The sequence below is a fragment of the Pristiophorus japonicus genome, chromosome 4, assembly GCF_044704955.1.
Source record: "Pristiophorus japonicus isolate sPriJap1 chromosome 4, sPriJap1.hap1, whole genome shotgun sequence".
Taxonomy (NCBI): Eukaryota; Metazoa; Chordata; class Chondrichthyes; family Pristiophoridae; genus Pristiophorus; species Pristiophorus japonicus.
The window spans coordinates 296,883,433-296,908,324 of NC_091980.1; the positions used below are offsets into that span (position 1 = coordinate 296,883,433).

Here is a 24,892-nt window from a genome sequence, read left to right on the forward strand (position 1 = left end):
AAATCACCCCCTCCCTGCCCTCTCCACAAAGTCAAAGTGAAAACTATTTACAAGGTGAGGCAGTGGGGGGAGCCTTTCTTTCCCGGGTGTACCGCCTCGGTACAAATGTCTGTTCTGGTGTGTTGGCTGTGCCCTCGCTGGGCTGGTGTGTTGTTGACCCTGCAGGGCTGCTCCGTGAGCCTGGCCTTGCTGGGCTGTTGGGCGTGATGGGTTCGATTTCCTGGTCCGGTGTGGTGTCGTTGATCCGTTGGGTGTGTGTTGTGGGCTCGAAAAAGGTGGTATCTGCTGTGGGTTGTTCGGGCAGTCTGAACCGCAGCCTCGTTTGGTCCAGGTGCTTTCTGCAAATTTGTCCATGGTCTAGCTTGACTACAAACAACCTATTCCCTTCTTTAGCTATCACCGTGCCCACGATCCGCTTGGGACCATGTCCATAGTTTAGCACATACACAGGGTCATTCAGATCAATTTCCCGTGCCACAGTGGCACGACCATTGTTTACATTTTATTGCTGCCGCCTGCTCTTTACCTGATCATGCAGGTTGGGGTGAACCAGTGAGAGTCTGGTTTTAAGTGTCCTTTTCATGAGTAGCTCAGCCGGGGCCACCTCTGTGAACGAGTGGGGTCTCATGCGGTAGCTGAGCAGTACTCGGGACAGGCGGGTTTGGAGTGAGCCTTCTGTGACTCGTTTAAGGCTCTGTTTGATTGTTTGTACTGTCCGCTCTGCCTGCCAATTGGAGGCTGGTTTAAACGGGGCCGAGGTGACAGGTTTGATCCCATTGCGGCTCATGAATTCTTTAAATTCGGCACTGGTGAAACATGGCCCGTTGTCACTGACCAGTATGTCAGGCAGGCCCTGGGTGGCAAACATGGCCCTCAGGCTTTCAATGGTGGCGGTGCTTCCCGACATTATTTCACATTTTGAAAAAGCATCCACCATCACCAGGAACATTTTACCGAGAAACGGGCCCGCATAGTCGACATGGATCCTCGACCATGGTCTGGATAGCCAGGACCACAAACTTAGTGGTACCTCTCTAGGCGCGTTGCTTAACTGAGCACATACACTGCATTGCCATACACAGGACTCTAAGTCAGAGTCGATACCAGGCCACCACACGTGGGATCTGGCTATCGCTTTCATCATTACTATACCCGGGTGTGTGCTGTGGAGATCCGAGATAAACGTCTCCCTGCCCTTTTTTGGTAGCACTATGTGGTTACCCCACAACAGGCAGTCTGCCTGAATGGACAGCTCGTCCTTTCGCCACTGGAACAGCTTGATTGGCTCTTGCATTTCAATGGGGATGCTGGCCCAGCTCCCATGCAGTACATAGTTTTTTACTAGGGACAGCAGAGGATCTTGGCTGGTCCAAGTCCTTATCTGGCGGGCCGTGACAGCTGATTTATCATTTTCAAACACTTCCATGACCATCAACAAGTCTGCGGGCTGCTCCACCATCAACAAGTTTGCAGGCTGCGCCATTTCTACCCCATGATGGGCAATGGTAGCCGACTGAGAGCAATCTGCACAGTTCTCGGTGCCTGGCGTGTGGCGGATGGCATAGTGAAACACTGATAGCACGAGTGCCCACCTTTGTATGCGGGCTGAGGCATTAGTATTTATCCCCTTGTTTTCAGAGAACAGGAATGTGAGGAGCTTGTGATCAGTTTCCAGCTCAAATTTGAGGCCAAACAGGTACTGATGCATTTTCTTTACCCCGAATACACACACGCTAATGCCTCTTTCTCAATCATGCTGTCGGCCCTCTCAGCCTTAGACAAGCTCCTGGAAGCTTAGGCGACAGGTTGCAACTTCCCCGCAACGTTAGCTTGTTGTAATACACATCCGACTCCGTACGACGATGCGTCACATGCTAGCACAAGTCTTTTACACGGATTATACAATACAAGCAGCTTGTGGAGCATAAAATGTTTCTGGATTTCTCAAGCAATTATTTGTTTTTTTTCCCCATACCCAGTTCTCATCTTTGCACAATAACACATGTAGGGGCTCTAAAAGGATGCTTAACGCCGGTAGGAAGTTACCAAAATAGTTGAGGAGTCCCAGGAACGACCGCAGCTCCATGAAGTTCTGTGGTCTGGGCGCGTTCCTGATAGCCTCTGCCTTGGCGTTTGTGGGCCGAATGCCGTCCGCCGCTATCTTTCTCCCCAAAAACTCCACTTCTGTTGCCATGAAGACGCATTTCGAGCTCTTCAGCCGCAGCCCTACGCGATCCAGTCGCTGGAGGACCTCCTCCAGGTTTTGTAGGTGCTCGGTGGTGTCCCGACCCGTGACCAATATGTCATCCTGAAAGACCACCGACTTGAGTAGGCTCTCCATGTTTCTCTGGAAGATCGCTGCAGCCGACCGAATTCCAGACGGGCATCTATTGTAGATGAACAGTCCCTTGTGTGTGTTGATGCAGGTGAGGCCCTTCGAAGACTTCTCCAGCTCAGGCGTCATGTAGGCTGAAGTCAGGTCGAGCTTGGTGAACGTCTTGCCTCCTGCCAGCGTCGCAAATAGATCGTCTGTCTTGGGTAGCGGGTATTGGTCCTGTAGCGAGAAACGATTAATAGTTACTTTATAATCGCCGCAAATCCTGACCGTGCCATCACTTTTGAGTACTGGAACAATTGGGCTGGCCCAATTGCTGAATTCCACTGGGGAGATGAGGCCCTCACGTTGCAACCTATCCAGCTCGATTTCCACTCTCTCCCTCATCGTGTGAGGTACCACTCGCGCCTTGTGGTGAATGGATCGTGCCCCTGGGACCAAGTGGATGCGCACCTTCGCCCCGGAAAAGTTTCCAATGCCTGGCTCAAAAAGGGAAGGAAATTTGTTAAGAACCTGGGTACATAGAAACATAGAAACATAGAAAATAGGTGCAAGAGCAAGCCATTCAGCCCTTCTAGCCTGCACCGCCATTCAATGAGTTCATGGCTGAACATGAAACTTCAGTACCCACTTCCTGCTTTCACGCCATACCCCTTGATCCCCCGAGTAGTAAGGACTTCATCTAACTCCCTTTTGAATATATTTAGTGAATTGGCCTCAACTACTTCCTGTGGTAGAGAATTCCACAGGTTCACCACTCTCTGGGTGAAGAAGTTTCTCCTCATCTCGGTCCTAAATGGCTTACCCCTTATCCTTAGACTGTGACCCCTGGTTCTGGACTTCCCCAACATTGGGAACATTCTTCCTGCATCCAACCTGTCCAAACCCGTCAGAATTTTAAACGTTTCTATGAGGTCCCCTCTCACTTTTCTGAACTCCAGTGAATACAAGCCCAGTTGATCCAGTCTTTCTTGATAGGTCAGTCCCACCATCCCGGGAATCAGTCTGGTGAATCTTCGCTGCACTCCCTCAATAGCAAGAATGTCCTTCCTCAAGTTAGGAGACCAAAACTATACACAATACTCCAGGTGTGGCCTCACCAAGGCCCTGTACAACTGTAGCAACACCTCCCTGCCCCTGTACTCAAATCCCCTCGCTATGAAGGCCAACATGCCATTTGCTTTCTTAACCGCCTGCTGTACCTGCATGCCAACCTTCAATGACTGATGTACCATGACACCCAGGTCTCGTTGCACCTTCCCTTTTCCTAATCTGTCACCATTCAGATAATAGTCTGTCTCTCTGTTTTTACCACCAAAGTGGATAACCTCACATTTATCCACATTATACTTCATCTGCCACGCATTTGCCCACTCACCTAACCTATCCAAGTCACTCTGTAGCCTCATAGCATCCTCCTCGCAGCTCACACTGCCACCCAACTTAGTGTCATCCGCAAATTTGGAGATACTACATTTAATCCCCTCGTCTAAATCATTAATGTACAATGTAAACAGCTGGGGCCCCAGCACAGAACCCTGCGGTACCCCACTAGTCACTGCCTGCCATTCCGAAAAGTACCCATTTACTCCTACTCTTTGCTTCCTGTCTGACAACCAGTTCTCAATCCACGTCAGCACACTACCCCCAATCCCATGTGCTTTAACTTTGCACATTAATCTCCTGTGTGGGACCTTGTCGAAAGCCTTCTGAAAGTTCAAATATACCACATCAACTGGTACTCCTTTGTCCACTTTATTGGAAACATCCTCAAAAAATTCCAGAAGATTTGTCAAGCATGATCTCCCTTTCACAAATCCATGCTGACTTGGACCTATCATGTCACCATTTTCCAAATGCGCTGCTATGACATCCTTAATAATTGATTCCATCATTTTACCCACTACTGAGGTCAGGCTGACCGGTCTATAATTCCCTGCTTTCTCTCTCCCTCCTTTTTTAAAAAGTGGGGTTACATTGGCTACCCTCCACTCCATAGGAACTGATCCAGAGTCAATGGAATGTTGGAAAATGACTGTCAATGCATCCGCTATTTCCAAGGCCACCTCCTTAAGGACTCTGGGATGCAGTCCATCAGGCCCTGGGGATTTATCGGCCTTCAATCCCATCAATTTCCCCAACACAATTTCCCGACTAATAAAGATTTCCCTCAGTTCCTCCTCCTTAATAGACCCTCTGACCACTTTTATATCCGGAAGGTTGTTTGTGTCCTCCTTAGTGAATACTGAACCAAAGTACTTATTCAATTGGTCTGCCATTTCTTTGTTCCCCGTTATGACTTCCCCTGATTCTGACTGCAGGGGACCTACGTTTGTCTTTACTAACCTTTTTCTCTTTACATACCTATAGAAACTTTTGCAATCCGCCTTAATGTTCCCTGCAAGCTTCTTCTCGTACTCCATTTTCCCTGCCCTAATCAAACCCTTTGTCCTCCTCTGCTGAGTTCTAAATTTCTCCCAGTCCCCAGGTTCGCTGCTATTTCTGGCCAATTTGTATGCCTTTTCCTTGGCTTTAATACTATCCCTGATTTCCCTAGATAGCCACAGTTGAGCCACCTTCCCTTTTTTATTTTTACGCCAGACAGGAATGTACAATTGTTGTAATTCATCCATGCGGTCTCTAAATGTCTGCCATTGCCCATCCACAGTCAACCCCTTAAGTATCATTAGCCAATCTATCTTAGCCAATTCATGCCTCATACCTTCAAAGTTACCCTTCTTTAAGTTCTGGACCATGGTCTCTGAATTAACTGTTTCATTCTCCATCCTAATGCAGAATTCCACCATATTATGGTCACTCTTCCCCAAGGGGCCTCGCACAATGAGATTGCTAATTAATCCTCTCTCATTACACAACACCCAGTCTAAGATGGCCTCCCCCCTAGTTGGTTCCTCGACATATTGGTCTAGAAAACCATCCCTTATGCATTCCAGGAAATCCTCCTCCACCGTATTGCTTCCAGTTTGGCTAGCCCAATCTATGTGCATATTAAAGTCACCCATTATAACTGCTGCACCTTTATTGCATGCACTCCTAATTTCCTGTTTGATGCCCTCCCCAACATCACTACTACTGTTTGGAGGTCTGTACACAACTCCCACTAACGATTTTTGCCCTTTAGTGTTCTGCAGCTCTACCCATATAGATTTCACATCATCCAAGCTAATGTCTTTCCTAACTATTGCATTAATCTCCTCTTTAACCAGCAATGCTACCCCACCTCCTTTTTCTTTTATTCTATCCTTCCTGAATGTTGAATACCCCTGGATGTTGAGTTCCCAGCCCTGATCATCCTGGAGCCACGTCTCCGTAATCCCAATCACATCATATTTGTTAACATCTATTTGCACAGTTAATTCATCCACCTTATTGTGGATACTCCTTGCATTAAGACACAAAGCCTTCAGGCTTGCTTTTTTAACACCCTTTGTCCTTCTAGAATTTTGCTGTACAGTGGCCCTTTTTGTTCTTTGCCTTGGGTTTCTCTGCCCTCCACTTTTCCTCATCTCCTTTTTGTCTTTTGCTTTTGCCTCATTTTTGTCTCCCTCTGTCTCCCTGCATTGGTTCCCATCCCCCTGCAATATTAGTTTAACTCCTCCCCAACAGCACTAGCAAACACTCCCCCTAGGACATTGGTTCCGGACCTGCCCAGGTGCAGACCGTCCGGTTTGTACTGGTCCCACCTCGCCCAGAACCGGTTCCAATGCCCCAAGAATTTGAATCCCTCCCTGCTGCACCACTGCTCAAGCCATGTATTCATCTGCGCTATCCTGCGATTCCTACTCTGACTAGCACGTGGCACTGGTAGCAATCCCGAGATTACTACTTTTGAGGTCCTACTTTTTAATTTAGCTCCTAGCTCCTTAAATTCTTTTCGTAGGACCTCATCCCTTTTTTTACCTATGTCGTTGGTACCAATGTGCACCACAACAACTGGCTGTTCTCCCTCCCATTTCAGAATGTCCTGCACCCGCTCCGAGACATCCTTGACCCTTGCACCAGGGAGGCAACATACCATCCTGGAGTCTCGGTTGCGTCCGCAGAAACGCCTATCTATTCCCCTCACCATCGAATCCCCTATCACTATCGCGCTCCCACTCTTTTTCCTGCCCTCCTTTGCAGCAGAGCCACCTACGGTGCCATGAACTTGGCTGCTGCTGCCCTCCCCTGATGAGTCATCCTCCCCAACAGTACTCAAAGCAGTGTATCTGTTTTGCAGGGGGATGACCACAGGGGACCCCTGCACTATCTTTCTTGCACTGCTCTTCCTGCTGGTCTTCCATTCCCTATCTGGCTGTGGACCCTTCTCCTGCGGTAAGACCAACTCACTACACGTGATACTCATGTCATTCTCAGCATCGTGGATGCTCCAGAGTGAATCCACCCTCAGCTCATGAGGCCTCATCGATATGTGATAGCGCTCGGATGTCATCCCAGTTCCAGCGGATTTTCCAAGCTGTGTGGGGCCATCACCCGGGACAGTCCAGAGTGGCAGTTCATGCACCGTGTCCTCGTAGGTGACCTTGAACATGGAGCTACCCAGGACAGTGATAAGCTCTTTGGTATACGTTCTCAGTTTTGTGTGGATGGGGCTCAGGACTGGTCTGAATGCTTTGTTGCACCACAGTCTTTCAAACATCTTTTTACTCATGATGGATTGGCTAGTGCCAGTGTCCAGTTCCATGGCTACGGGTAAGCCATTCAATTTTACATTTAGCATTATAGTGGGCATTTCATTGAAAATGTGTGTACCCTGTGTACTTCAGCATCTGCCTGTTCTCTCTGAGGCTCAAAATTGCTTTGATCCACCATGGACCAATCTTCCTCTGCCACGTGGTGGTTAGCAGGTTTTGCAGAGCTTGCAGCTCATTTGCAAGCTCGTTGGAGGTGCCCCATTGTTCCACAGCTCTTGCAAACATCCCCTTTGAAGCGGCATGAATAGGCTGAATGGAAGCCTCCACAAAGCCAACAAGGTGTGAATAGCCTTGCATTCATCCTTTGGTGGGGACTCTGAGTCATCTGGGTCACCTGAGGCCTGCTGGCAGTTGCAGACTCATGGGTTCTGCCCTATACATTTCTGCTCGCAAACATAGTTCCAGTTAATTTGTGAACATTGCTAGCACTTGTGTGCTGAGAGATTTGTTTGGTGTTATCACTGGTGGACATAAACGCCTGCGCTATTGCAATGGCCTTACTGAGGGTCAGTGTCTCTACAGTCAAAAGTTTTCGTAGGATGGTCTCGTGGCCAATGCCCACAAAAAAGTCTCTGAGCATTTGCTCCAGGTAGCCATTAAACTCACATTGTCCTGCAAGTCGCCTTAGCTTGGTGACGTAGCTCGCCACTTCCTGACCTTCAGATACTGGCATGTGTAGAACCGATACCTCGCCATCAGCACGCTCTCCCTAGGGTTAAGATGCTCCCGAACCAGTGTACACAGCTCCTCATATGACTTATCTCTGGGTTTCACTGGAGCCAGAAGATTCTTCATGAGGCTGTAGGTCAGTGCCCCGCAGACTGTGAGGAGGACCGCTCTCCTTTTTGCAGCGCTTCCTTCTCCGTCCACCTCATTGGCTACAAAGTACAGGTCTAGCCGTTCGACATAGGCTTCCCAGTCCTCATCCTCCGAGAACTTCTCCAGGATGCCCACAGTTTGCTGCCTCTTTGCGTTGGATTCGTATTCTCGTCGCCAGTTATTGTGTTCCTAACACAGATGAGACTGCACACAGGGAGGCTAAAGTAACAGTGACCTCAGTCTTTAATAAGACACTCCAGAGTGAGGAACAGGCCTTAGGGGCCGGCTTATATACAGTGCTCCCAAGGGATGCTGGCATCTCTTGGGAATTCAGGGAATGAGCTCCCTGGTGGCGCAACATGGGAGTGCATGCTTTACAGGTACACAACACATAATAAGAACATAAGAACATAAGAATTAGGAACAGGAGTAGGCCATCTAGCCCCTCGAGCCTGCTCCGCCATTCAATAAGATCATGGCTGATCTGGTCGTGGACTCAGCTCCACTTACCCGCCCTCTCCCCGTAACCCTTAATTCCCTTATTGCTTAAAAATCTATCTATCTTTGACTTGAAAACATTCAATGAGCCAGCCTCAACTGCTACCTTGGGCAGAGAATTCCACAGATTCACAACCCTCTGGGAGAAGAAATTCTTTCTCAACTCAGTTTTAAATTGGCTCCTCCGTATTTTGAGGCTGTGCCCCCTAGTTCTAGTCTCCCCCACCAATGGAAACAACCTCTCTGCCTCTATCTTGTCTATCCCTTTCATGATTTTAAATGTTTCTATAAGATCACCCCTCATCCTTCTGAACTCCAAGGAGTAAAGACCCAGTCTACTCAATCTATCATCATAAGGTAACCCCCTCATTTCTCGAATCAGCCTAGTGAATCGTCTCTGTACCCCTTCCAAAGCTAGTATATCCTTCCTTAAGTAAGGTGACCAAAGCTGCACTCAGTACTCCAGGTGCGGCCTTACCAATACCTTATACAATTGCAGCAACACCTCCCTGCTTTTGTTCTCCATCCCTTTCGCAATGAAGGCCAACATTCCATTTGCCTTCCTGATTACCTGCTGCACCTGCAAACTAACCTTTTGGGATTCATGCACAAGGACCCCTAGGTCCCTCTGCACCACAGCATGTTGTAATTTCTCCCCATTCAAATAATATTCCCTTTTACTGTTTTTTTTCCCAAGGTGGATGACCTCACACTTTCCGACATTATATTCCATCTGCCAAACCTTAGCCCATTCGCTGAACCGATCCAAATCTCCTTGCAGCCTCTCTGAGTCCTCTACACAACCCGCTTTCCCACTAATCTTAGTGTCATCTGCAAATTTTGTTGCACTACACTCTGTCCCCTCTTTTAGGTCATCTATGTATATTGTAAACAGTTGTGGTCCCAGTACTGATCCCTGTGGCACACCACTAACTACTGATTTCCAACCGGAAAAGGACCCATTTATCCCAACTCTCTGCTTTCTGTTAGCCAGCCAATTCTCTATCCATGCTAATACATTTCCTCTGACTCCGCGTACCTTTATCTTCTGCAGTAACCTTTTGTGTGGCACCTTATCGAATGCCTTTTGGAAATCTAAATACACCACATCCATCGGTACACCTCTATCCACCATGCTCGTTATATCCTCAAAGAATTCCAGTAAGTTAGTTAAACATGATTTCCCTTTCATGAATCCATGCTGCGTCTGCTTGATTGCACTATTCCTATCCAGATGTCCCGCTATTTCTTTCTTAATGATAGTTTCAAGCATTTTCCCCACTACAGATGTTAAACTAACCGGCCTATAGTTACCTGCCTTTTGCCTGCCCCCTTTTTAAACAGAGGCGTTACATTAGCTGCTCTCCAATCCGCTGGTACCTCCGCAGAGTCCAGAGAATTTTGGTAGATTATAACCGATGCATCTGCTATAACTTCCGCCATCTCTTTGAATACCCTGGGATGCATTTCATCAGGACCAGGGGACTTGTCTACCTTCAGTCCCATTAGTCTGTCCAGCACTACCTCCCTAGTGATAGTGATCATCTCAAGGTCCTCCCTTCCCACATTCCTATGACCAGCAATTTTTGGCATGGTTTTTGTGTCTTCCACTGTGAAGACGGAAGCAAAATAATTGTTTAAGGTCTCAGCCATTTCCACATTTCCCATTATTAAATCCCCCTTTTCATCTTCTAAGGGACCAACATTTACTTTAGTCACTCTTTTCCGTTTTATATATCTGTAAAAGCTTTTACTATCTGCTTTTATGTTTTGCGCAAGTTTACCTTCGTAATCTATCTTCCCTTTTTTTATTGCTTTTTTAGTCATTCTTTGCTGTTGCTTAAAATTTTCCCAATCCTCTAGTTTCCCACTAACCTTGGCCGCCTTATACGCATTGGTCTTTGATTTGATACTTTCCTTTATTTCCTTGGTTATCCACGGCTGGTTATCTCTTCTCTTGCCGCCCTTCTTTTTCACTGGAATATATTTTTGTTGCGCATTATGAAAGAGCTCCTTAAAAGTCCTCCACTGTTCCTCAATTGTGCCACCGTATAGTCCTTGTTTCCAGTCTACTTTAGCCAACTCTGCCCTCATCCCACTGTAGTCCCCTTTGTTTAACATCCCACCCAGAATGGTCGACTCTTCTACTTTGTGCACTGCCAACCTTATAAGTACCTCCTCTTTATCTATCTTTATCCTATCCAATTTCTCTACTGCCTCCTTCTTCACTGTGACATTGGCAGCATGTTCTTCTTTAGTGAAGACAGATGCAAAATATAAATTTTGTGCCCTCTACCTCCATAAGAATGTCTCCTTTTTGGTCCCTATTTGGCCCCACCCTTCCTTTGACTGTCCTTTTAATATTTATATGTTTATAAAAGACTTTAGGGCTCCCTTTTATGTTATCCGCTAATCTATTCTCATACTCTCTCTTTACCCCTCATTTCCTTTTTCAGTACTTTTTCAGCTTGGTTCTCTACTGAACCTGACATTTATCAGAAGCCTTTTTCTGTTTCATTTTAATGTCTATTGGGCCGAATTTCAGCAAGGCTTCCGCCCGCCAAAGTGCCGCCGATGGCCTCCGAGGTACCGGACGGTGCTTTGGCCGGGATATTCATGAAGAAGGTCCCTTGATGGTTGGCGGGCGGCAAATGAATGACATGCGCCGTCAATCTGGGCGGGAGGTCGCTTTCTCGGCGGCAGAGGCGCTTGCCGCCCAAGTGCCACTGAGATGGAGTCGGGCCCACGGAGGGTCAAAGACCTGAAAATAAAAATCACAAATAAAATATACAAAAATGATCCGAAGACCTTCCAGAGACCCCATGCAGGTAAGTCGCTGTTAAAAAAAAAAAATGTTTTTAATTGTTCACTTACCTTTTTTTCAGGTTCTTCAGACTTACCGTCGGGGACCAGCCTGCGGGCGGGCGGGAGCTCTGTTGTGCCACTCGGCCGGCCGCTGACATCAGCGGGCGGTTCCCGGTGGCTCTCCCCTCCCACCTCCAAAGTGGCACTGGGCGGATCTGCAGGAGGAATATTGGCGGGAGTGGGCGGCAGCGGGCGGTAGGCTGCTGAAAATCGGCCCCTATATCTTTAGTCATCCAGAGAGCTCTATCTTTGGGTGCCCTTCCTTTTCCTCTCGTGGGAATGTGTCTAGTCTGTACCCGAACCATCTCCTCTTTGAAGACTTATTTATTGTTTGACCTGCCAATCTTTGATTCCAATCCACCTGGGCCAGGTCCTTTTTCAACTCACTGGAATTAGCTCTATATTGATAGAATCAGTTTTACAGCATAGAAGGAGACCATTAAGCCCATCACATCCATCCACTTTATCCAGTTCCACCGCCCTTTCCCCATGACCCTTTTACATTTCTTACAAAATGAAAATATTGGTGGAACTCAAAGTGGAAAAGGCACTGGGCCTTGACATGCATCCCAGAAATCAGAGAGGGAGCAGCCAAAAACAATTAATACTTGTATAACCGCCAACTGAAACGTATTAAACAATTTGCACTGTATAGCGCCTTTAATGTAGGCTTCGGTCTTCCCAAGATTTGATTGGAGGAAATTTCTGCTCATCCAATACTGGATGTCGGTCAAGCTGCACGACAAATCAGAGGCAATGGCGGTGTTGAGAGAGAGAGAGGTGACGGTTATGTAGAGCTGGCTGTCATCAGCGGCCGTGTTAAACCTGATGTTTCACATAGTGTGTTTTTGGATGATGTCTCCCGAGGGGGCAACATGTAAATGAGAAATAGGAGGGGGCCAAGTATAGATTCTTGGGGAACTCCAGAGGTAACGGTGCAAGTCCGGGAAGAGAAGCCACTGCAGGTGATTCTCTGGCTATGACTGGATAGATAGGAATGGAACCAGGCCAGTGCAGTCCCACCCAGTTGGACAGCGGAAGAGGCGTTGGAGCAGGATGGTGTGGTCAACAGTGTCAAAAGCTGCAGGCAGGTCGAGGGGGTGAGGAGGAATAGTTTACCACGGTCACATAGGATGTCATTTGTGACTTTTCAGTCGTTTCAGGGCCCTTTCAGTGCTGTGCCAGGGATGGAAACCTGTTTGGAGGGGTTCAAACATGGAGTTGCATGAAAGATGGGCATAGATTTGGGAGGTGACAACACGTTTGCAGCTTTTGTAGAGCAAAGGGAGGTTGGAGATGGGCCCAGTCTGCACTTTCTGTTTATATTTCACATTTCCAGCATCGGCAGTATTTTGCCTTTGTATTGGAAATGGGGCGGTAGTTTGCAAGGGCAGTGGGGTCAATGATGAGTTTTTTGAGGAGGGGGTGGTGATGACGTCAGATATGATGGGGAGAGGGACAATACCCGAGAAGAGGGAACCGCTAGCAATATTGGCTAACGTGGGCGCCAGGAAGGGAAGTTGTGTGGTCAGCGCCAGGAATAGGGTCGAGGGAGCAGGAAGTGGGTCTCCTTGACAAGATAAGCTCGGAGAGACAAGCAACAACTTATACTTGTATAACAGCCAACAACAGTAGGTGGCATTTTACACTTGTACTGTATAACAGCGAATAACAACCTAGACTTAAATAGCAGCCAAATACAACTTAAACTCATGAAACATCCAACAACTTACACTTGTATAGCAATCAACAATATGTAGCAGCCAATAGCGACAATTTATACATACTTGCATATTAGCCAGCAATATCATCAACGTAAACTTGTATAATTCCCAACAACAACTTGATTATATAGCAGCCAAACACACCTTACACATATGAAACATCCAACTACAATTTACACTTGTATAGCAGCCAACAACAACTTGCACTTGTATAGCAGCCAATTATAACTATACTTGTATGATAGAATTGTAGACATTCACGGCACAGCAGGAGGCCATTCAGCCCATTGTGTCTGTGCCAGCCGAAAAAGAGTTATCCAGCCTAATCCCACTTTCCAGCTCTTGGTCCTATAACAAATGTCCCACCGTGCGTTCCAGGAATTTGGAGAGGAACGAGCAGGTAATGGGAGAAGTTACAGGAAATGATTAAAGGCACAGTAAAAGCAGAAACTTTTGAGGAGGACGTTGAAGATGGGGTGTGCGGTGGAGGGATTTAGGAATAGAGTTCAAGAGCACAGAGTTGATGGCAGAAGCTCTATATCCTGAGGGTGGAGTGTGAGGGATTGTAACACACAATAGACCAGAATGCATGCTGAGCGTAGGGCTAAAGAACATGATAGAGGTGGTGTGGGTCCATGAAGGCATCTAAAAACGAGAATAAGGATGTTAAAGTCAGTGAGTCATTGGAGATGGGCAAGGACAGGACCGATAGGTGTGTGGGTCTTGGCTTAGGATAGCATTCGATTGGCAGAGTGATGGATAAATTAAGTTTCTACAATGTGGAGCTGAAGAGGCAAGTGGAGAGCACAGGAGAAATCAAGCTTCAAGTTAGTAAAGACATGATTGGCGACGGGGTGAGTTAGCAACGTAGGTGATGTTATGGAGATGGTCTTGGTGACTGACTGGATGTAGAGTTGAATCTTTTACCCCTCCGCGATCTCTCCCACCCCCACCACCAAAACCCCCCTCCACGATCTCTCTTTACCTGTTCCTCTGCTGCTTGCTTGTGCTGCAGCCAATCAGGGCAGGAAACCTGGAGAAGAAAGTTAACTTCAGGAGGTTTGGGAAACCTGTCCTGCCGGGTTTCCCATCCATATTTCCCCTCTCCCCCACCTCCACTCTGAACACACAGCCCTGTAAATTTCAGGGTCTATGTTTCTGGTGGTTGTTCAGTAGGGTGGTTTCTATTTGTTGATGTAGAGCTGGAGAAAGTTCTGGTTCATCCAGGGCAAATCAAGGAATGAAGCCAGATAAAAAGCAGCAAATAGCATATCCGTGTTCTTTGTGGGGGAAATGGTGTGTGGCTACAAAGAAAGAAAATACTGCAAAATAAGAAAATGAACACTCCTACACTTGCCCGTCATTTGCTCTGCATCTCCATTCTGCTGCGGTGATTCTTCCAGGTACTTAGGCTAAGGATCTGATAAAATTAGCCTGTATGGCAGAAAGGTTAGGAAGGCAAATCCACCTCTGGGTCAGGACACATGCACTTTAGCACCAGGAAAGCATTGCTGTATTTGATTTGAAAATAGCCCTTTGAATAGATGATCTGATTTTATCCCGTAGAAAATCCCTGGAAGAACGGGATAAGCAGAAACTGGAGAAAGCTCAATGGATGGAGAAGTACAAGATGAATACCCAGGACATGAGCAAAACATTATTGGTGCGGGCTAAAGCTATGGACCCTCATCAAAGCCTAGCAGAGACCTACAAAGAAACATTGAAGCAGTATAGGTTTGTGCAGTTCTTGCTGTACTACTTGTTAGCTGTATAGATGATCTTAGATAGAAACATAGAAAATAGGTGCAGGAGTAGGCCATTCGGCCCTTCGAACCTGCACCACCATTCAATGAGTTCATGACAACATGCAACTTCAGTGCCCCATTCCTGCTTTCTCGCCATACCCCTTGATCCCCCTATAGTAGTAAGGACTACATCTAACTCCTTTTTGAATATATTTAGTGAATTGGCCTCAACAATTCTACAGGTTCACCACTCTCTAGGTGAAGAAGTTTCTCCTCATCTCGGTCCTAAATGGCTTACCCCTTATCCTTAGACTGTGATCCCTGGTTCTGGACTTCCCCAACATTGGGAACATTCTTCCTGCATCTAACCTGTCTAAACCCATCAGAATTTTAAACGTTTCTATGAGATCCCCTCTCATTCTTCTGAACTCCAGTGAATACAAGCCCAGTTGATCCAGTCTTTCTTGATATGTCAGTCCCGCCATCCCGGGAATCAGTCTGGTGAACCTTCGCTTCACTCCCTTAATAGCAAGAATGTCCTTCCTCAAGTTAGGAGACAAAAACTGTACACAATACTCCAGGTGTGGCCTCACCAAGGCCCTGTACAACTGTAGTAATACCTCCCTGCCCCTGTACTGAAATCCCCTCGCTATGAAGGCCAACATGCCATTTGCCGCCTTAACCGCCTGCTGTACCTGCATGCCAACCTTCAATGACTGATGTACCATGACACCCAGGTCTCGTTGCACCTCCCCTTTTCCTAATCTGTCACCATTCCGATAATAGTCTGTCTCTCTGTTTTTACCACCAAAGTGGACAACCTCACATTTATCCACATTATACTTCATCTGCCATGCATTTGCCCAAGATGAAGAATGAAGGTGATCTTATTGAAATGTATAAGGTACTGAGGGGGCTTGATGGGATAGATGCAGAGAGAATGTTTCCCCTCGTGGGGGAATCTAGAACTAGGGGGTGTAAGGTCCTTACTCTACAGTATGAAACCACACAAGGCACATTCTGGGGACAAGGTCACTCTGTGACCTTAACTCTTTATTCACAGGACTCCAAAGACGATGACCCTGCGTGGGACCTCCCTTTTTATACCTGTGTGATCAGGTAAGGAGTGTCTCCCACAAGTTCACCCCTTGTGGTCAAAGTGTGCATCTAGGTTGAGTGTATACAGTAATACAGTGATGTTACATTGTGGTTACATACATGACATCCCCTTCCCCCCCACCCCCCCCCAAAGTCTTATTGGAATCATAGATTTAGTCTTTCAGGTGGCCTACGCACCCTCGTGGAGCGCCGCAGTTGGGGCTCTGGTTGTTGGACACTGACGTGAGTGTCTGTCATCTTTGGTGATTTTGGCCTGTCCGGGCTGACCGCAGGGACTGTGCATTCTTCTGATTCCTCTTGTTGCTCGTTCACTGGCAGTGTTGTGAGCTCCATCTCATGGTCTTCAGGTTCCTTCGTGTCGATGCTGAACCTTTTTTTTTTACTTGGTCCGATGCTTACGGCATATCTGACCATTGGTGAGTTTTACCACGATGACCCTACTCCCTTTGTCAATTACATTGCCCTCAAGCCATTTGGGCCCCATGGCATGATTGAGGACGAATACAGGATCATTTATTTCTATACATTTCCCCCTCGAATTACGGTCATGGTGCTCGTTTTGTGACTTGCGCTTGCCCTCAACTATGTCGGTCAGGACTGGGTGAATGAGGGACAACCGAGTTTTGAGTGTCCGTTTCATTAGTAGCTCTGCGGGCGGGACCCCCGTGAGCGAGTGCGGTCGGGATCTATAGGCCAGCTGGAGACGCGATAGGTGGCATTGTAGGGAGGGTCCTTGAATCCTGAGCACACCTTGCTTAGTGATTTGGACCACACGTCCGCCTGGCCATTGGAGGCCGGCTTGAATGGCGCAGTCCTGACGTGGTTGATGCCATTGCCCGACATAAACTCTCGGAATTCGTAGCTTGTGAAACATGGGCCATTATCACTAATGAGGATGTCCGGCAAGCCATGGGTAGCAAAGATCGCACGTAGGCTTTCCACAGTGGTGGATGACGTGCATGAATTCAGAATGATGCACTCGATCCATTTCGAGTACGCATCTACCACAATTAAGGAGCATCTTTCCCATGAACGGACCCGCGTAGTTAACATGAATGCGTGACCATGGCCTGGTGGGCCAGGGCCACGGGCTGAGCGGGGCCTCCCTGGGGGCATTACCCAGCTGAGCACACGTCGTGCACCTGCGAACACAGTGTTCCAGGTCTGAATCAATTCCAGGCCACCAAACGTGTGACCGGGCAATGGCCTTCATCAGCACAATGCCTGGGTGCTTGCTGTGGAGTTCCCTGATGAATGCCTCCCTGCCCTTCTGGGGCATAACCACCCTGCTGCCCCATAGTAGGCAGTCGGCTTGGATGGAGAGCTCATCCATCCGTCTGTGGAACGGTCTGAGCTCCTCAGGGCATGCTCTGTGTGCGGGCGCCCAATCCCCAGTCAGGACACATTTCTTAATCAGGGATAGGAGGGGATCTCTGTTTGTCCAGATTTTGATCTGGCGGGCTGTGATGGGGGAGTCTGCGCTGTCAAAGGCATCGACTTGACCATCTCGGCGCTTTGCTCCGCTGCCCCCTCAGTGGTGGCCAGTGGAAGCCTGCTGAACATGTCGGCGCAGTTTTCAGTGCCGGGCCGGTGCCGGATGGAGTAGTCATAAGCAGCCAGCGTGAGAGCCCATCGCTGTATGCGAGCTGATGCGTTGGCATTGATAGCCTTGCTGTCTGACAACAGGGATGTTAATGGCTTGTGGTCCGTCTCTAATTCAAACTTCCTACCAAAGAGGTACTGATGCATTTTTTTTACACCATAGATAAATGCAAGCGCTTCCTTCTCGACCATCCCATATCCCCGTTCTGCTTGAGAGCGCGACCTGGAGGCATAAGCCACAGGTTGTAGTTAACCCTCAGCATTGCCCTGCTGCAACACGCACCCAACCCCATAGGACGATGCATCACATGCCAGAACCAGTTTTTTACGGGGGTCGTACAGGGTCAACAACTTGTTTGAACAAAGTAGGTTTCGCGCCCGATCAAAAGCCCATTCCTGACAGTCCCCCCAAAACCAATCGCAACCCTTACGCAGGAGCACGTGTAGCAGCTCCAACAACGTGCTCAAGTTCGGCAGAAAGTTCCCGAAATTGCTCAACAGTCCCAGGAATGAACGCAACTCTGATGTGTTGCAGGGCCTGGGTGCTCGTCAAATCGCCTCTGTTTTGGATTCAGTAGGCCGAATCCCATCTGCAGCAACCCTCCTGCCCAGAAACTCAACCTCATGAGCTAAGAACACACATTTAGACTTCTTGAGTCGCAGGCCTACCCGGTCCAGTCGGCATAGCACCTCCTCCAGGTTGTGGAGGTGTTCCTCGGTGTCTCGACCTGTGATGAGGATGTCGTCCTGGAATACGATCGTTCAAGGAATGGATTTAAGCAGGCTTTCCATGTTTCGTTGAAAATTCGCGGCCGCTGATCGAATGCCAAACGGGCACCTGTTATAAACGAACAGTCCCTTGTGCGTGGTGATGGTGGTCAGTAGTTTAGATTCGTCGGCCAGTTCCTGGGTCATATAGGCTGAAGTGAGGTCCAACTTGATGAACAGCTTGCCGCCTGCCAGCGTGGCGAAGAGGTCCTCCGCTCTCTGGAGTGGGTATTGTAGGGACACCCGATTGATGGTGGCCTTCTAGTCGCCACAAATCCTGACAGACCCATCCGCTTTTAGGATGGGAACGATGGGGCTCACCCAGTCGCTGAATTCAACACGCGAGATGATGCCCTCTCTCAACAGCTGGTCCAATTCGCTCTCGATCTTTTCCCGCATCACATACGGCACCGCTCTGGCTTTGTGGTGCACTGGCCTGGCGTCCGGAGTGATGTGTATCACTACTTTAGTGCCTTTGAAAGTCCTGACGTCAGGTTGGAATAGTGAATCGAATTGTTGCAGGACTTGTGAGCACGAACTTCACTCCACAGATGACATTGTGTGAACATCCCCCCCATTTCCAGTTCATCTCGGCTAACCAGCTCCTACCCAACAGTGCGGGACCATTGTCCGGGACAATCCAGAGCGGCAGCCGATTCACTAACCCATTGTGTGTGACAGCCAACATTGCACTGCCTAGCACCGGAATGATTTCTTTAGTGCATGTCCGGAATTGTGTCTCAATACGTGCTAATTTGGGTCTACTGGCTTTAAGTGGCCATAGCTTCTCAAATTGCTGAACGCCCATGAGTGACTGGCTGGCCCCAGTGTCCAGCTCCATGCGTACTGGGAAACCGTTTAATAAAACCCTCATCATCATTTGGTGGCATTTTGGTGTATGAACTGTGAATATTCGCCACATGGACCCGCTGAACCTCGGTGTCCATCGATTTGCCCCAAAAGTCATCCTGCCTCAAAGAACCCTCTTCTGGTCCATCCTTCTCATATATTAGTCTGGTTGCAGACTTCCTGCACATTCGAGCTAAGTGGCCACTGAGATTACAGTTCCTGCAGACAAACTGTTGAAATCTGCAAGATTTAGCTGAGTGTTTTCCCCCACAGTTAAAGTGAGTTAAAGTTTCCATTGTTGGGAACTAAGGGACTATGGCCAGGCATTCCGCGCTGACTGTCCCTTTGACTGCTCTTAAGTACCCTATTAGTGGGTATCAATGGCCCTATCCCGGGCCGCATTGTCCACTTTGATGGCGTGAATGTCCGTTCAGCCTGCCATTGTCTTTTTTGAAGTCCTACTCTGGGGTCTATTGCTGCCTGGGGAGTGTCGGACTGCCCCTGCCTGCCTGCGGGGCTCTGAGTTGCATTGATGATGTTGACTCCCTGATCCATCGTTAGAGGCAGAATTGCGCGCGTATGTTATTTTCGTCTCTTCCTCCCCCACCATGAAAGTTTGAGCTAGCAACGCCACCGCTTCCAAGATCAAATCCTTGGTCTCAATTAGTTTGCGGAAAATTCCCGCATGACCGATGTCCTCGATAAAGAAGTCCCTTAGCATCTCCCCCCTGCAGGTGTCTGTGAACTTACAGAGGCAGGCCAAACGCCGGAATCCACTACGAAGTCCGGTATGCTCTGTCCTTCACGACGTCGGTGGGTGTAGAATCTGTGCCGGGCCATATGTATGCTACTCGCCAGTTTGAATTTGCTAAGTTCTTCAAAGGTTTTGTCCGCCGGCTTTTCGGGTGCTAGTAAGTCCTTCATGAGCGCGTAAGTCTTTGGTCCGCAGCTGGTCAAAAGGTGAGCCCTTCGCTTGTCGGCCGCTGCATCCCCCAGCCATTCTTTCGTAACAAAGCTTTGCTTAAGCCTCTCGACAAAATCGTCCCAGTCTTCCCCAACACAGTACCATTCCTCTGTGCTATCGGTGGCCATTCTCGTGGGTTGTGAATTCCCGTTTCTCGTCGCCTATGTAGTGTCCTTACTCTACAGTATGAAACCACACGAGGCACATTCTGGGGACAAGGTCACTCTGTGACCTTAACTCTTTATTCACAGGACTCCAAAGACGATGACCCTGGTGGGACCTCCCTTTTTATACCTGTGTGATCAGGTAAGGAGTGTCTCCCACAAGTTCACCCCTTGTGGTCAAAGTGTGCATCTAGGTTTAGTGTATACAGTAATACAGTGGTGTCACATTGTGGTTACAAACATGACGGGGGCATATTTTCAGAATAAGGGGTCGCCCATTTAAAACGGAGATGAGAAGGAATTTCTTCTGAGGGTCGTGAGTCTGTGGAATTCGTTACCCCAGAGAGCTGTGGAGGCTGGCTCATTGAATATATTTAAAGTGGAGATAGCAGATTTTTGAACTATAAGGGAGTTATGGGGAGCGGGCAGGGAAGTGGCATTGAGGTCAAGATTAGATCTTATTGAATGGCGGAGCAGGCTTGAGGGGCCAAATGGCCTGCTCCTGCTTCTATTTCTTATGTTCTTATGTTATGTAGATATAAAGATGTATCACTATCAATAGCATATGATAAAACAGCTTATCTACAATATCCATTATTAACAACAATTAGACAAGATTTATATTATCTCTGTTCAGCTGGATGTAAATGATCGTTTGGCATTATTTTAGAGACCAGCAAGAGAGTTGTGCCAACATTCCTTTGTCAACCAACACTATCAAAGGCAGATTAACTGGTCCTTCATCTCACTTGTAGTTTGTGAGACCTTGCTGTGTGTTGATTCTAATTAATTAGTTGTCATTTCACCTTCAGGCAAACTGACCTCAAGAGGAAGAAGGAATACAAGAAAGAACTGGAGGAGATGAGGAGACGAGTCCGCAGCAGACCCTACCTCTTTGAACAGGTCACGCAGGTGAGGGAGTAAATGGTTGAGGGTAATAAAGCACAAAGCTTTATTGCCCACTGGATCGACTAGGCTTATATTCACTGGAATTTAGAAGAATGAGAGGGGATCTCATAGAAACATAAAATTCTGACGGGATTGGACAGGTTAGATGCAGGAAGAATGTTCCCAATGTTGGGGAAGTCCAGAACCAGGGGTCACAGTCTAAGGATAAGGGGTAAGCCATTTAGGTCCGAGATGAGGAGAAACTTCTTCACCCAGAGAGTGGTGAACCTGTGGAATTCTCTACCACAGAAAGTTGTTGAGTCCACTTCGTTGGATATATTCAAAAGAGAGTTAGATGTGGCCCTTACGGCTAAAGGGATCAGGGGGTATGGAGAGAAGGCAGGGGTGGGGTACTGAAGTTGCATGATCAGCCATGATCATATTGAATGGTGGTGCAGGCTCGAAGGGCCGAATGGCCTGCTCCTGCACCTATTTTCTATATTTCTATATACTTGTCAAGGTGGCACTGAGACAATAATGTTGACTGGAAATGAGGCTCCACAGGTCTGTTGTGGGTTCCGGTACCCCTGAATGTTTGAAACCAGGTAAACTCGATAAGAGCGATCACTAGCTACTATACATACACTTATTTACCTCCAAATTCCTTTTCCTGCTGCTCTCCTGAATGTGGTGACTTCGACTGCAGTACCGTTCCGATGCCAGCAGCAGCTGTCTGGTACCTCTTTCTGGCGGCATTTCCAATTGTAGATAGTTTGGGTGCATCTTTGGCATTATATATGTCTCCATGGAATGGGGGGGTGGGGTGATGGGGGGGGATGAAGAATGGATAGCTGCTGAGCACAAGGACCAAGCCCAGGGATCACTGAGCCCAGTTTCAGCACCACTTCTCTCCCTCCCCACTGCAAATCTTTGAAAAACTTTTCTTCAGGGCTTCTCAAATTAATACTATTTTAGAGGTTAAAAACACCATCTTTGAGAAATTCAGACCGGTAAGATCCCACGTACAACCTCTGATAGTGGTGCTGCAATTGGAAAGGGAATATCGTCCAGGTTTCCCACTCTGATTGTGATCTAAATACATCTGCAGTTGTGGCCGTCGGGTGAGCATAGTGTTGGGGTCAGTTGTGCTGGCCTCCACAGTCGAATAGCCTGCAGACGCTCACTGTTGAGGTTCACACTGGAAGAATGGGCACTTGAGTGAGGTGCCCCGAAGGCGATCATCACCTACCACCAATAAAACTATTGTCCAACAAAGGAAGTCGGTGCATTCAGGCGGGGAAAGGAGACTATTGGAGAGACAATTAAACAAAAGATTGAAAATGATTTAAATTCGCCATCTACATGTGAAAGAGTGTACCACTGATCTTTGCTCAGCGCCAAAAAGGTTGTTTTTTTTTTCTTTAGAAAAATGCCACATCGGAGGCTGAGAGACGATACCGTGAAACACTGCGGCAAGCTGGGGTGGATGAAGAATTTGTCTGGGATAAAGGAAGAAATATAGTGGATATTCCTCTCGTATTATCCGATGATGAAGACCGCAACTTTGACAACGACTACAGGTAGACTTGTTTGTGGCATAAATATTCAAGGTACTGGGTTATTACAGGGTACTGGCAAAATATAACTAAATTGAGAATTACTGGTGCATCAATGGAGTTATTGCAAGAAATAAATATAATTGCTGGAGGGGGTGGGGGGGGAGAGGGGAGGGGAAAGGGGGCAGCAGGGGTGGGGTTCACATGAACAGATGAAACAAACCCCAGGAGATGCACAGAACTGCTGCTATTTCCCTGTTGTTCTGCCTTCTGCCATTGAAGGCAGTCCCATATCAGTCCCTGATACATATAAGATTCTGAGGGGGATTGACAGGGTAGATGTTGAGAGGTCGTTTCCCCTGGCTGGAGAGTCCAGAACTAGGGGGCATAGTCACAGTATGAGGGGTCGGCCATTTAAGACTGAGATGAAGAGGAATTTCTTCAATTAGCGGGTTGTGAATCTTTGGAATTCTCTGCCCCAAAGGACTGTGGATGTTCAGTCATTGAGTATATTGAGATAGATTTTTGGACTCCAGAGGAATAAAGGGATATGGGAATCGGGCAGGAAAATGGAGTTGAGGTCCAAGATCAGCTGGGAATGTCGTGTCCAAAGCCGGTGACGAGGTCGCTGCTGGGTGGTCGGCCTGGTTTTATTCTTATTATTGTTTTCTGTAACTGAGTGGCTTGCTGGGCAGTTTCAGAGGGCAGTTAAGAATCAACCACATTGCTGTGGGTCTGGAGTCACATATAGGCCAGACCGGGTAAGGACGGCAGATTTCCTTCCTAAAGGATGTTAGTGAACCTGATGGATTTTTACAAAAATCCAATAGTTTCATGGTCAACATTACTGATACTAGATTTACTCCAGATTTACTCAATTAACCAAATTTAAATTCTTCAGCTGCCATGCTGAGGTTTGAAGTCATGTCTCCGGACCAATAGTCCAGTAACATAACACAACCACTATGCAAACATTCCCGAATTAAAGCTGCATTTGCATTTGTTACAATGCACAGAAATAAAGCAGTAAAACAATCTGTATTTTAGGGAAAGGAGTAGGCCATTCATCCTCTCAAGCCTGATCTGCCATTCACTTAGATCATGGCTGCTTTGTAACTCTACCCCATTTTACCCACCTTAGCTCCAGATTCCTTGATAGCCTTACCTAATAACATTGATCTCAGCCTCGAAAGCTTCAATTTTCCCAGCATCCATAGCTTTTCGGGGAGAGAATTCCAGATTTCTAGTACCCTTCGTGCCTGATTTCCCTCTTAAATGATCTGGCTCTAATTTTAAATTATGTCCCCTTGTTCTACATTTCCCCCACCAGAGGAAATAGTTCCTCTGGCCCCAAGTTTCCATATGCGGCGAAAAAGGCGCCCCTCCGAGCTGGGCCCCTGTTTTTCGCGCCGAAAACGGCGCCTGAAAAAAAACGCGTATTCTCGAGCTCCTTACAGCTCGATGTCTGCTTGGCGCGGCGCACAGGGGGCAGAGCCTACCACTTGCGCCGATTTTGTAAGTAGGAGGGGGCGGGTACAATTTAAATGAGTTTTTTTGGTGCTGGCAACCCTGCGCGTGCGCGTTGGAGTGTTCGCGCACGCACAGTCTGAAGTAAACATTGGCACTCGGCCATTTTTAAAAGTGCTGCAGAAAAAGTGAAAATTTGTTTATTGAACCCTTGCAAAGGCTTGCATTTTAATTTTCTTGATATTTCTGTGTGTGAGGGAGTGCTTTTAGCAGCACTGCTGAATAAATCACCTGGTGAATTAATGTTGGCTCTTTAACCAGTGTTACTGCAGCAACTGTGCATTTTAATTCAGCCTTTACAACTCGTTACCGTTTCAATCTCCACCACTCATTCTGTAATTAAAGCTAGACTGTGATAAACGGGACACATGCACTTGTTTGAGACTATTCAAATTCTTTGTAGCTGTTCAATTTTTAATATTTTTTAATAAAATCACATTGCCCTTCCATGATCAGCACTGAGGCTTCTTGCTGCTTCTTGCCCCTGCCGTCGGGACCGACGCCACACCGCTGCCTGAAAGGCCTGCCTGAAGCACTTTCACACAGATAGGAACATGGTTTATTTAATCTTTTCTTTGTTTATAAATTTTTATTCAGGTTGGATTTATTTGTATAATATTTGTATAAGTATAACTAAGGATTGATTGTAGAATGTAATGACTTCCCTTCCCCCCCCCCCTCCCCCCCACCTCGTTCCCGACACCTAATTTGTAACCTGCGCCTGATTTTTTTAAAGTGTAGACAAGGTTTTTTC

General features: G+C 47.5%; 1 protein-coding gene across 7 annotated transcripts in view; it reads left to right on the forward strand.

The window, feature by feature from the left end:
• The window catches only part of fam161b (FAM161 centrosomal protein B), a 65,363-nt gene that overhangs the window by 31,648 nt on the left and 8,823 nt on the right, over positions 1-24,892 (forward strand). For 6 of the 7 annotated variants that reach the window (XM_070879600.1, XM_070879595.1, XM_070879597.1 and 3 more), the window contains exons 7-10: positions 14,523-14,690; positions 20,980-21,079; positions 22,481-22,635; positions 24,595-24,681. In XM_070879600.1, the coding sequence (XP_070735701.1) occupies positions 14,523-14,690; positions 20,980-21,079; positions 22,481-22,635; positions 24,595-24,681 (510 nt within the window). The remainder of the gene's footprint in view (positions 1-14,522; positions 14,691-20,979; positions 21,080-22,480; positions 22,636-24,594; positions 24,682-24,892) is intronic. The other variant, XM_070879599.1, reaches the window with a different exon arrangement.